The sequence below is a fragment of the Erinaceus europaeus genome, chromosome 12 (assembly GCF_950295315.1).
Source record: "Erinaceus europaeus chromosome 12, mEriEur2.1, whole genome shotgun sequence".
Lineage (NCBI taxonomy): Eukaryota > Metazoa > Chordata > Mammalia > Eulipotyphla > Erinaceidae > Erinaceus > Erinaceus europaeus.
In genome coordinates, this window is record NC_080173.1 from 79455742 (window position 1) to 79469739 (window position 13998).

General features: G+C 47.7%; 1 protein-coding gene across 4 annotated transcripts in view; it reads right to left on the bottom strand.

Annotated features, from left to right (window-relative positions):
• The window catches only part of INPP5K (inositol polyphosphate-5-phosphatase K), a 36218-nt gene extending 23504 nt beyond the window's left edge, over positions 1-12714 (bottom strand). Inside the window, exons 1-3 of one of the 4 annotated variants that reach the window (XM_007520410.3) lie at positions 12455-12714; positions 7799-7906; positions 7394-7502 (exon numbers count right to left, since the gene is read on the bottom strand). In XM_007520410.3, coding sequence (XP_007520472.1) covers positions 7394-7502; positions 7799-7906; positions 12455-12507 — 270 coding nt within the window. In that variant the 5' untranslated portion in view covers positions 12508-12714. Of the gene's footprint in view, positions 1-7393; positions 7503-7798; positions 7907-12454 lie in introns of those variants that run through there. The other 3 variants (XM_060204114.1, XM_060204115.1, XM_060204117.1) reach the window with 3 other exon arrangements.
• Between the last annotated feature and the right edge of the window lie 1284 nt (positions 12715-13998).

The window sequence follows — 13998 nt, forward strand, 5'->3', positions numbered from 1 at the left end:
AGCCTAAGGATACCGGTTCAAACCCCCGGCTCCCCACCTGCAGGGTAGTCCCTTCACAGGCGGTGAAGCAGGTCTGCAGGTGTCTTTATCTCCCCCCTCTGTCTTCCCCTCCTCTCTCCATTTCTCTCTGTCCTATCCAATAATGATGACGTCAAGAACAACAATGGTAACTACAAGAATAAAACAAGGGCACCAAAAGGAAAAAAAATTACTACTCTGCTTCCATGGCTCCCCATTAACAAATCTTTATTTAAGAAAACCATCAAACAATATGCTTCATTCATGTACATGTTAGTATTACTATTTTTGCTGGGATGTGCACCTGCACAATTGCACCACTCTTGGTGACAAAGCAGGAGAGGTGAAGAAAGACAATACAGCACACCACCACCACTTGTAAAGCTTGCCCTTTGTGCAGGACTTCTCCTGAGGTGGCTGGGGGCTCAAACCTGGGTCCTTGCACATGGCAGTGTGCTCTACCAGGTGAGCTATTTCCCAGCTCCCCTCTGTTTCTTACAACAGAGAAAAATATCAAGATGTGCAAGAAGGTAATGCAGAGAAGGTCTGAGTGAGCGCAGAGGGCATGTATTTGCAGGTGGAGAATACTACTACCTACTGAAGTATTTTACATCATACTGAATCTTCCTGTAAAGAACTCCTGTCTTGTTTTGCAGATGAAGGAATGATGCTCAAGAGAATGAAGGATTCAAGAGTTGTTTTCTGTGGCGACAGAAGTGGGGTGGAAATGGGCTGCTGCCAGTGACCCACTCTCTCAGCGTGGATTGTCTACACCCACCACTGAGTAGCTGTTTCCGGAGCAAGAGGTGCAGAGGCCAAGGAGGAAATCCCCGGGTGGGGAGCTTGTACTGGGGCCTTCCAGGAATTATGAAACTTGATCCTGCAGTCCAGGAGCTCTGGCACAGTGGAGGAGACAAAGTAGGGGGAACCCCAACTCAGGACTGAGTAAAGGAGGTAACTGATGTCTAAGGACAGGCAAAAGTTGCTACAAATGTGTTCCCTGTCCCACCTTGAACTTACAGATTTTTAAATTTAATTAATTTTTTTTTATCTCCAGAGTTATCATTGGGGCTCAGTGCCTGCAGTATGAATCCACTGCTCCTGGAGGCTATTTTTTCCCCTTTTGTTGCCCTTGTTGTTTATTGTTGTTATTATTGTTGTCATTGCTGTCGTTGTTGGATAGGACAGAGAGAAATTGAGAGAGGAGGGGAAGACAGAGAGGGGGAGAGAAAGATAAGACACCTGCTTCACCGCTTGTGAAGTGACCCCCCTCCAGGTGGGGAGCCGGGGGCTTGAATAGGGATCCTTACACCAGTCCATGCGCTTAGCACCATGTGTGCTAAGCTTAGTCCATGTGTGCTTAACCCACTGAGCTACCGCCCAGCCCCCCCATTTATTTTTTATTGGATAGAGACAGAGAGAAATTGAGAGGGGAGGGCGAGATAGAGAGGGAAAGAGACAACAGCAATCCTGCTTTACCACTTGTGAAGCTTTCCCCCTGCAGGTCAGGACCAGAGGCTTGAACCCAGGTTCTTGCACATTGTAGTATGTCTACTTAACCAGGTGTGCCACCACCTGGCACTCCCAGTTTTGATCTCCACACTTGACATGCACATCTGGACATCGACAATGGATATAGGGGAAGGGTTGGACTCAGGACTGAATCCCAAAAAACCGATAAGGATTTAGAAAGAGGCTTGATATTAACCCTAATCCACACAACACGTTTGGGCTGCTGGGTTCTTCTACATAGGCACCAGTCCACTCTGTGAAGGGGCAGGGAAGGACAGAAAACATGGGTGTGGGGGAGGAACTATTTTTTTAGATTGAGAGAAGGGGAGGAGCTGTGGAGAAAGGCAGACTTGTAGGGGAAGTTCTAGTAGAAGGAAATGAAGTAGGAGGAGCTAAGGAAGGGTCTAAGAGTCCTGGAGCCTGCTAAGGAGGTCAGCTATAAGCTTTCCTATGAACAGGCTGCAAAGGGCTTCATGCTTCCCCTCAGAGTATAGCCGAGGGTGTCTGCTTTGGGTGTCAGGTCCTCAGGCCAGCCTCCCAACCTCTGGAGGCCACATGGGTAATATGGGTTGTGTCCTGCTACAAGATGAGCTAATCTCCTTGGCTTAATTCCAGTCTACCAATTCTCTGCCAGTTAGCTTCCAGTCTCAGGGAGGAAGTGGGTGGTGAGAGAGAAGTGGTTCTGCCCTTTGAGGAGCTAGCTCAAGTCAACAGGAAGGGACTCAAATTTGATGTGAAGGGAGCCAAGGGCTACAGCAGCTGGCATTTATATTCTAGCCTCAGCAGCAGGGCTGCCATGTTCTGTATTCCCTGTCAGCTCTGTAATCCTTGGGGGGACTCAGCCTCTGCCACAGTGCTCACAGGCAAAGCAGGACAGGTTCTTTCTTTCTTCCTTCGTTTTTCAGAACTCTTTCTTAAAATTATTTATTGTTATTATTTTTCTTTTTAAAAAAATATTTAGTTTCCCTTTTGTTGTCCTTGTTGTTTTATTGTTGTAGTTATTATTGTTGTTATTGATGTTGTTGTCGTTGGATAGGACGGAGAGAAATGGAGAGATCAGAGGGGAAGACAGAAAAGGGGAGAGAAAGACAGACACCTGCAGACCTGCTTCACCACTTGGGAAGTGACTCCCCTGCAGGTGGGGAGCTGGGGGCTCGAACCAGGATCTTTACACTGGCCCTCGAACTTTGGGCCATGTGTGCTTAACTCGCTGCATTACCATCCAACTCCCTATTATTTATTTTTTTATAATGGTTATCTTTCTTTCTTTTTACAGGTTTTATTTATTAATGAGAAAGATAGGAGGAGAGAGAGAAAGGACTAGACATTCTGGTACATGTGCTGCCAGGGACTGAACTCAGGACCTCATGCTTGAGAGTCTAGTGCCTTAGCCAGTGTGCCACCTCCCGGACCACTAATTATTTATTATTGTATATAGACAGAGATTGAGAATGGAGGGGAAGATAGAGAGGGAAAGAGTTAGAGAGACACCTGCAGCCTTACTTCATCACTCGTGAAGCTTTCCCCCTGCAGGTGAAGAGCAGGGTCCTGAACCTTGGTCCTTGTGGACTGTAATGTGTGTGCTTACCCAGATGCACCACCACCTGGCATCTGTCCTTCCTTCCTATACTTCTTTTTTTTTCTAATTTTGCTTTTATTTCTCTTCTGTTTTCCTTGTTTTTTTTTATTGTTGTTGTAATTATTGTTGTTATTGATGGCATCATCTGATAGGACAGAGAGAAATGGAGAGAGGAGGGAAAGACAGAGAGGGGGAGAGAAAGACAGACACCTGCAGACCTGCTTCATTGCCTGTGAAGCGACTGCACTGCAGGTGGGGACAGGGGGCTCGAACTAGGATCCTTACACTGGCCCTTGCGCTTTGCTCCACGTGCACTTAACCACTGCGCTACCGTCTGACCCACACCCCATCCTTCTCCTTCTTTCTTTCTCTCTTCTTTTTTCATAATTCTGAAGAAATCTAGTCAGCCAGGACAGGGACTAGAGAACTTTAAGAATTCCCAAGAAACACTGCACCAGGTGCTTCGAGTAGGAGAATGTTTCACCCCTCAAGTGTGCAGGGCAGAGAAGTGAAGGTCCAGCAATGTGGAGCCTTCCTGCTGATTCCTCAAAAACAACAACAAAAAAAAAACATGGGAGTCGGGCGGAAGTGCAGTGGGTTAAGCACAAGGACCGGCATAAGGATCCCGGTTCCAGTCCCTAACTACCCACCTGCAGGGGAGTCGCTTCACAGGCGGTGAAGCAGGTCTGCAGGTGTCTCTCTTTCTCTCCCCCTCTCTGTCTTCCCCTCCTCTCTCCATTTCTCTCTGTCCTATCCAACAATGACATCAATAACAACAATAACTACAACAATAAAACAAGGGCAACAAAAGAGAATATTTAAAAACAAACAAACAAAAAAGAAAGCACTAGTCCTGGGGGCCGGGAGGTAGCACAGCAGGTTAAATGCACATGGTGCAAAGCGCAGGGACTGACATAAGGATCCCGGTTCGAGCCCCCTGTTCCCCACCTGCAGGGGGGTTGCTTCACAAGTGGTAAAGCAGGTCTCCAAGTGTCTTACCTTTCCCCCCCCCCCGTCTTCCCCTCCTCTCTCAATTTCTCTATGTCCTATCCAACAATGATAACAACAATGATAAACAAGGGCAACAAGAGGGAAAAAATAGCCTCCAGGAGCAGTGGATTCGTAGTGCAGGCACCAAACCCCAGCGATAACCCTGGAGGCAAAAACAAACAAACAGAAAACACTAGCCCTTCTGAGTGAGAACCCTTTTATTCTACACAAACCTTCCTTCTTCTAAATCACTGGTCACTGATGATCTGAAGTACTCGATCAGAGGACACCTTCTGATACCCGGAGGCAAGTGATGGCCTTAGAATTCACCAGCATAACAATAAAGTATAGTAATTAAATATATGTATTTTATGAGATTTGAAAGATCTGGATTCAAATCCCACATAGTGGATCCAGATGGTGGCATATCATATACAGCACACGTTACTGTGCATGAGGACCCAGGTTCAAGCCTATGGTCCCCACCTGCAGGGGGAGAGCTTCATGAGTGGTGAAGCAGTGTTGTATCTATCTCTATCTATCTCTCTCTGTCTCTTATCAGAAAAGAAAAATGGAAAAAAAAAATATGACTAACCAAGAGCAGTGGAGTCATCACATAGGTACCCAGCCCTGGTAGGAAAAAAAAAAATCTCAGATGGCTTTCTGATTCCTGAGGCCTTTTTCTTTTCTTCAGATAGAGACAGACAGAGCTTGAGGGAAGGAAACCATAGCAGCAAACATCCTCCAGTGTAGTGGGTGCTGAGGTAGATCCTTTGCTAGGGGTAAGGTAAAGAAGGCACACTATCCAAGTGAGCTATTATGCTGATCCAGTATGTTTTGGTTTTAGCTACAAACACCCATGTTTCAAGAAGGCTGTTAAGGGGGCCAGGCGGTGGTGTACCTGGTTGAGTGCACATGTTACCATGCACAAGGACCTGGGTTCAAGTTCCCTGGTTCCCACCTGTAGGAGGGAAGCTTCATGAGTGGTGAAGCAGGGAAAATAAACAAACAAAAAAAACCAAGAGTTGTTATAGTTAAATAATGTATGGCTAGGCTGGGGAGATAGCATCGTTCTGCAACAAGACTTTCAAGTCTGAGGCATCAAAGGCCCTAAGTTCTGGGAGTCGGGTGGTAGCACAGCGGGTTAAGTGCAGGTGGCACAAAACACAAGGACCGGTGTTAAGGATCCTGGTTTGAGCCCCAGCTCCCCACCTGCAGGGAGTCACTTCACAGGTGGTGAAGCAAGTCTGCAGGTGTCTTTCTTTTTTCTTTTATATTTATTTTCCCTTTTGTTGCCCTTGTTGTTTTTTATTATTGTTGTAGTTATTATTGTTGTTGTTATTGATGTCGTTGTTGGATAGGACAGAGAGAAATGGAGAGGAGGGGGAAGACAGAGAGGGAGAGAGAAAGACAGACACCTGCAGACCTGCTTCACCGCCTGTGAAGCAACGCCCCTGCAGGTGGGGAGCCGGGGGCTTGAACCGGTATCCTTACGCTGGTCCTTGGTGCTTCGAGCCACGTGAGCTTAATCGGCTGTGCTACCACCCAACTCCCTGCAGGTGTCTTTTTTTAAATTTTTATTTTTTTAGACTTTATTTATTAATGAGAAAGATAGGAGAAGAGAGAGGAAGAACCAGACATCACTCTGGTACATGTGCTGCCGGATATTGAACTCAGGACCTCATGCTTGAGAGGCCAATGGTTTATCCACTGTGCCACCTCTCGGACCACTGCAGGTGTCTTTCTTTCCCCTCTGTCTTCCCCTCCTCTCTCCATTTCTCTCTGTCCTATCCAACAACGACGACAACAATAGTGACTACGATAAAAAAACAAGGGCAACAAAAGGGAATAAATATAAAAAAAATAATTTAAAAAAACCCCAAAGGCCCTAAGTTCAATTCCCAGCACCACTAAAAGACAAAGTTGAACAGTGCACTGGTAATGGTAAGTACAAAAAAGAAAAAAAGTCAGGAAGGTTGTGCAGTGGTCAGCACCAGACTTACAGACATGGGGTTCTGAGACTGATCACTGATGCCTAATGTGCTAATAAGCACATGTTCTAGTTCTCTCCCCGGCCCTGTAAAGAAGTCTTTTTTTTTTTTTTTTAAGAAAGCTTTTTTTTTTTTTGTAATTTTATTTAGCTTTTTTTTTTTTGTAATTTTATTTATTTATCTTCCCTTTTGTTGCCCTTGTTGTCTTTTTATTGTTGTTGTAGTTGATGTCATCGTTGTTGGATAGGACAGAGAGAAATGGAGAGAGGAGGGGAAGACAGAGAGGAGGAGAGAAAGACAGACACCTGCAGATCTGCTTCACCGCCTGTGAAGCGACGCCCCTGCAGGTGGAGAGCCGGGGGCTTGAACCGGGATCCTCATGCCGGTCCTTGCACTTAGCGCCACCTGCGCTTAATCCGCTGCGCTACCGCCCGGCTCCCAAGAAGTCTTTTAAGGGGCTGGGTTGAGGTACACCTGGTTGACTGAGTGCACGTTACAATGCATAAGGATCTGGGTCCGAGCTCCCAGTCCCCACCTGCAGGGGGAAAGCTTTGTGAGTGGTAAAGCAGGGCTGCAGGTGTCTGTCTCTCTCCCTCTGTATCACCCCCCCACCCCCTGAATTTCTGGCTGTCTCTACCCAATAAACAAAGATTTAAAAATAATAAAAATATATTTAAAGAGTTTACTTGTAATGCACAACACCAAGCAAGCAGAGATAGTTCACCCAATATTAGACACACTTTGCCAAGTACAGGGTTTGGGTTGGAGCCCCAGCACCACTGGGAGAATCACACACTGGGGTAAAACTCTACTGCTGTGTTGTCTTTCCCTCTCTTGATCCGAGTGAAACAGCTGGCCCAGGTGCTGTGGAACTGCGTATATGTGAGTCTCTGGCTGGTGGCAGGTCCTGCCATGCCTCCTTTAGGAATTCTCTCAGCTTGAAAAATACCAAGGTGTTAAGCCAACCCCTGGGGACTGTTTAGCTTCAGGTAGCTTGGAAAAGCACAGGCAGGCAGTAACCCCAGGGAGCTAGGTGCACCTGAGGTCTAGTTCTTTAAATAAATGGGAAACATTATGAAAACCTGAGGGGGAGGTCAAAGGGCTGCAGCTGGTGGCAAGAGGTAAGACATATTCCCTAGTCCCTCATAAACTTAGAAGTTACCTTGATGGGGTTGGGGGAAATAGAATAATGATTATGCAAAAAGATTTTCATGTCGTAGGTCCTAACGTCATAGCTTCAACCCCTTGCACCATCATAAGCCAGAGCTGTGTGCAATGCTGTTTTTTTAAAAAAAAAAATTACCCTGATGAAGTTCAGAGGGGACAGCACATCCATGAAGAAACTGCTCCAGGTATCTTCAAAGGCAGGATCAGAAAGGAGGCTCAGGATCCCACAGGTTTTTTCCTGCAAACTGACCATCCCGGGTCAGAAGCTCCTGGTTAGTATTACCCTCCCGACTTAGCAGTCCTGCTTCCTGATGACCATGGTCTCTACCTCCCCTGGCTGTTAACTGCCAGTATTCTGCCATTGTTGGCCCAGGACAAGACACACTCGTTTGGCCCTGATGCAGGCAGAGAGTTCTGAGCCTTCAGATTCTAGAGCAAGGGAAGACATGGGACAGTGCTCACCCGCAAGGACAGCTGGGGACTGGTTAGGCTAATCTGTCTCAGACATGGGGGCAGGGGCAGGGGCCCTGCAGACACCTACCCAATGATGTACATGTCCAGATTCGGGCACTGGTTGTTCAGCTGAAGCAGGTCATTCAAGTCTTGAGGGGGTGCTGCAGAGGCCACATTCCATGTCACCACATGTATGCTGTGGAAGGGATGTGAAGGGAAGTTGTGGAGGAGGGAGGATAAGATATGTCCAAAAGGGGAGTCGGGCTGTAGCGCAGCGGGTTAAGCGCAGGTAGCACAAAGCACAAGGACCGGCATAAAGATCCCGGTTCGAACCCCGGCTCCCCACCTGCAGGGGAGTCGCTTCACAGGCAGTGAAGCAGGTCTGCAGGTGTCTATCTTTCTCTCCTCCTCTCTGTCTTCCCCTCCTCTCTCCATTTCTCTCTGTTCTATCCAACAACGACAACAACAATAATAACTACAGCAATAAGACAACAAGGGCAACAAAAGGGAATAAATAAATAAAATAAATATAAAAAAAAATATGTCCAAAAAACAGACAGGGTTCCAGTCTGAGTTCAATCTACAGCAGTAGAAGTACCAGAGTGATGTCTTTTTTTCAATCACTCCCCCTATTTTCTTCATGAATAAATAAATAAAATCTTCTGAAAAATCTATATATTTGGCTAGGCAGTGGCATACCTGGTATAGCAACATGTTACCATGTGTAAGGTCCCGGGTCCTGGTTCAAACCTGCAGGGGGAAAGCTTCACAGATGGTGAAGCTGTGCTGTAGATATCTCTTCTTATTTTCTCCTTCTGTGTCTATTTCCCTTTGTCTCTATCCAGTAAATAAAGTGTAAATTTTTGAAAGATTAGAGTGGAGGAGGAGGAGGAGAGAACACACACGAGCTGGAGGATCACTGGCATATGCAATGCTGGGGATCAGACTCAGAGCCTCATACTTGGAAGTCCAATCCTTTCTTCACTGAGTCACCTCCTGGACATCTTTCTTCTTCTTTTTTTAAATTTGTCCCCCCCTTTTTTTATTGTTGTAGTTATTATTGTTGTCGTCATTGTTGGATAGGACAGAGAGAAATGGAGAGAGGGGGGGAAGACAGAGAGGGGGAGAGAAAGATAGACACCTGCAGACCTGCTTCACTGCCTGTGAAGCGACTCCCCTGCAGGTGGGGAGCCGGGGGCTTGAACCGGGATCCTTATGCTGGTCCTTGCGCTTTGCTACATGTGATCTTTTTTATTATTATTATTTCTTTATTGGGGAATTAATGTTTTACATTCAACAATAAATACAATAGTTTGTACAAGCATAACATTCTCCAGTGCGCCATGTGATCTTAACCCGCTGCGCTACCGCCCGACTCCCCCTGCCCTTTTAAAAAATATCTGTCTGTGGGGGGGGGAGAGAGAAAGAAAGAGAGAGAGAGGAGAGGAGAGGAGGAGAAAGAGAATCCGAGTAAACATCACCCTGGCAAATACACTGCCAGAGAGCAAACACAGAACTCATGCTTGACAGTCCAACACTTTATCTCCTGCAGCACCGCCCAGGCCACTCAGTTTTCATCTTATGAGAGGTTTCATTCAGTACAAGACAGGCAAATTTTATTTATTTATTTAAAAAATATTTTTAAAAAGTATATTTATTTATTTATTGGATAGAGATATCCAGAAGAATTGAGAGGGAAAGGGGGAATAGAGAGAGGCAGAGACAAAGACACTTGCAGCCCTACTTCACCATTCATGAAGCTTTCCCCCTGCAGGTGGATATTTAGTTTTATTTAGAAGCTCAGGGCTTCACCACTCCTGGCTGATTTTCTCAGAAGGAATCAGAGAAAGAGAAAGGGAACGATGCCATAGCACTGAAGCTCCCGCCAATGTGGGGGGGGGGGTTAGGCTTGAACCTGGGTTGGGTGCATCGCTTTAATATATTTTGTGTTAGAGACAGAGAGAAATTGATAGGGGAGGGGGAGGCAGAGAGGGAGAGACACCTGCAGTCTTGTTTCACCACTCTTGAAGCTTTCACCCTGCAGGTGGGGACTAGGGCTTGAACCTGGGATCTCGTGCTCTGTAATGTGAGCACTTAACCAGGTGCGCCACCACCTGGCCCGCTTTAATATTTTAAGGAGCAAAAGCAGAGTTTATAGTTGTGCCAGGTTTTGACCCTGGGACCTCTGGGTACTTAGCCAGGAAAATCTGGTGCACAAATCTTTGTGCTGCCTCCTGAGTCCAAGATAGGGGGCTTTTTTCTTTTGATAGAGGCATTTTATAGACAATAGGTAGGGGACCAGGAGCTGACCTGGTGGGTAAAGTAAAGCATGTGCCGAGTTTGATCCCCAGCACCAAGGACAATACCAAGGGAACTTCTAGAATGAACTGGTTCTTTGTCAAGTCTTTCTGTTTTTAAAGTTTTTTTTAAAATTTAATTTATTTAAAGATTTTATTTATTTATGAGAAAGATAGGAGGAGAGAGAAAGAACCAGACATCACTCTGGCACATGTGCTGCCGGGAATCAAACTCGGGACCTCATGCTTGAGAGTCCAAAGCTTTACCACGGCACCACCTCCCGGATCACTTTAAATTTTATTTATTATTGGATAGACACAGAGAAATTGAGAGGGGAAGGGGAGGGGGAGAGACAGAGAGACCTGTAGCTCTACTTCACCATTCGTGAAGCTCCCTCACCCCACCCCCACACAGGTGGGGACCAGGGGCTTGAACTCAGGTCCTTGCACACTGTAATCTGTGCACTTAACCAGGTGCACCACCGCCTGGCCCCCTACTTCTCCCATTCTCTTGCTCTCTCTAGAAGAAACAGAATACAAATTGGGTTGGGGGAAAAAAAATTGAACTGGAGAAGTGGCTCAGAAGTGGTGCACCTTCGGAAACCATGAGTTTATTCTCTGACACATACACAAAAGGGGGCGTGGCTTGGAAGTCCCAGCGTCATTCAATCTCTGGCACCACCAGCATCAGCCAGAGGTGAGAATGCTCTGGGGTTGTGGGGGCGGCGGGAAGCTAAACCACAATCCACTTCTTCTCTTTCCTAACAGATCCCTGAAGCACAATCAATCTTGCCAAGCAGTTCACGGAGCCCAAGTAGAAAGACTCAATAACAGGTTTCTCAACACCTCTCTCTAGAGCCTATCCTCTCCTGGGAAAAAGCCATCAGCTGGATAACATCCTTCAATGCTGCCTCACATAAACCCCAGGGAAGCGAGCAGAGCAGCGAGTCTCAACAACACTGGATCTTGTCAGAGGCTCAGGGCAAGGAGAGCTCTCTCCACCCCGCCAGCTGAGCACAGAGCAGGTAGGGCCCACAAACCCTGCTGGTGGCTAGGACGGCCCCCAAGCCTCAGGTGAGTCCTAGGTAGGAGATCCCAGGCGCATGAGAAAGGAGCAGGATGTTCCAAAACATCTCTTCTTCAACAGAGCTTGTTCTTAGAGGCCCATGGTCTTCTTCTTCTTCTTTTTAAGTATTTTATTTATTTTTATTTTTGAGAGAGATGCAGAGAGAGAAAGACAGAGAAATACCAGAGCACTGCACAGCTCTGGCTTATGGTGGTGCGGGGGATTGAACCTGGGACTTCAGAGGTCCATGTTCTAAAAAGCACAACTTGGAAAAAAAAAAAATTCTTGGCAAGTTTAAAGGAACTTCCTGCCCCTCCCTATGAACATCAACAAAACAATACAAAACCACCTTCGGTAGGCACCTGGCCAGAGACTCCAGCTAGATTTGCTTACGCTCTCCCCCTGCTGTCCGACAGCATTAAGGGAGGCAGCCCTTTTTACTCCAAGGCTCCTTGCTTCTCCAGGAACGTGCTTTCCGTGAACGAAGAACTAAAGTCGGATTTAAAAAAAAAAAAATTTTTTTTTGTTGTTGTTCCCATTTCAGCCCCGACGATTAAACAAATCCTTGCATCGTGACCTGCGCTAAGCTGGCTGTTCCTCCTGAAAGAGCAAGCATGGGACTGGGCTCGAACACCTCACTATGGGATTTTTATCTAAATCCGATTTCACGTTTCAGAAGGGATCAGACAAGACCCCGTGATGTATGAATGGGTTGATCACAAGTCGGGACAAGACTTCAATTCTGTTCTGATTTTATTTTTCCTAGTTATTTTTTAAAAAAAGATTTTATTTATTCATGAGAAAGATAAGAGGAGAAAGAACCAGACATCACTCTGGTACACGTGCTGCCAGGGATGGAACTCAGGACCTCATGCTTGAGAGTCCAGTGCTTTTATCCACTGTGCCATCTCCTGGACCACCTTTTTTTTTTTTTTAATTACCTTTATTTATTGGATAGAGACAACCAGAAGCCGAGAGGGTAGGGGGAGACAGAGAGACACCTGCAGACCTGCTTCACCGCTCGCAAAGCTTTGCCCCCGCAGGCGGGGGCCGGGGGCTCGAACCCGCGTCCTTGTGTACATGTGCGCTCAACCAGGTGCACCTCCGCCCGGCCGCGAGACTTCGATTCTGGAGCGGGGGTGGTGGGGGCTCCTTCAGCTCATCAGCCTCAGCCTGTCCCGGCGCGGCCGCCTCCCACGAGAAGCCAAGCGGGTGGGACACCTGCCAGGGGCGCCCCCGGCTTGGAGGGGTCGCCGCCCGGGGCGGGGTGGGGGTGTGAGGGTCTAAGCTGCAGCCCGGGACCCTCAGCACAGCTCCGGCCCGGCCGGGGACCGCGATCGCTCCCGCCGCAGGCCCGTCTGCCCGCAGCCGCCGTGCTCACCTGAGCTTCCTGCTTCTCGGTTCGTTCGTCTTCCGAGGGGTCACTGCCGCCATCGTCCCCCCGCGGTGGCCCGGCCGGCTCCCGACTCTCAGCCCCCGCCGGCGCTGCCCCAGCCTGTGCCCCGCCGGCGACAGGTCCCGCTCCGCTCTCTTGCGCCAGATTGTTTTTCTTCCGTATTCAGACCCTCCGCCTCGGCCCCCGTAGAGGTTGGGCCTGAGCGCACCGAGGGCTCTGTGTGGTGCGGCTGAGAAGGGGCGGGACGGTGCGGCCAGCGCGCAGCCACTAGAGGCCCTCGCTGCCGGGGGGAAAAGGCCGGAGCGGACCGCGACGTCAGAGAGGCGTGTCCCGGCGTCATCAGAACACCGCCCCGCCCCGCGCGCCGGGACGCCCCCGCCGCTCCCAGAGTGCCCCGCAAGGCCAGCAGGGCTGGGCCGACTTCCGGCGGAAGCGGGGCCCACGCCCAGTATCTCACTCTTTCGACTCCTTGTCCCTCCTCCAGCGGGTGGAGGCCCAAAGGGAGAAACGGTCGGTCGGGTAGGTGCTATTCCAGCCGCTCAGGGCCTTTCTTCTGCCTTCCCGTCATTATGTTGGTCCCTGAGCTCTCCTACACCTACTTCTCCACTCACTTTTTTTTTTTTTTAGTTTTTATTTTGGATAGAGACAAATTGAGAGGGGAGGGAGAGATGAGAGATAGCACTGGCTTCACCCCTGCAGGTAGGGGCCTGGGGCTTGAACCTGAGTCCTTGCACACTAATGTATGCCTTCAACCAGATGCACCACTGCCCAGTCCTGTGTGTGTGTGTTCTTTCCTGTTTGGCAAATTAAAAACATTAAAAATGTAGTTAATGCTTTTTTTTTGCTTTTTAGCAGAGCACTACTCAGCTTTGGCTTATGGTGGTGGAACCTCAGAGCGTCAGGCATGAAAGTTGTTTGCATAACCGCTATTCTTTCTGGCTCACAGATGAAATTTTATTGGGAAACAGCTGTACCCATCTTTTTTTCAATTTCAGTATTACTTTATTGAGCAAATAACTGATTACAGGATTCTTGTCACAAAGGTACATTACATTTTCCCAAGATAGGTATCAATACATTTCACCCTCAGCCAAACCACCTTTTTAAAAATACTTATTTAGGATACAGAGAAAATAAACCATTTTGTTGCATCATAGGGACTTGGGCTCCCACCCTCTCCCCTAGTGTTCCCAGGCGGCTGTATGCCCAATGGTATTACTAGTTTTAGCCGAAAGTCACTTTCTGTTTTACAACCAGATATGAAATGACGATTATTCCAACTATGATTTCTTTTATTGGCCAACTCTTATATGTAGTGGGGGGGGGGGGCGCAAAAGAAGGGATAAGATGGTGCTCGAGATTCATCTGCAGTTCTGATTAGCACCTTGGTCCTCTCCAGCAAATCACACTACTTTTTTTTTTTAAAGATTTTATTATGAGAAAGATAGGAGAAAGAACCAGATATCACTCTGGTACAGGTATTGCCGGGGACTCCACTCAAGACCTTATGCATGAGAGTCCAATGCTTT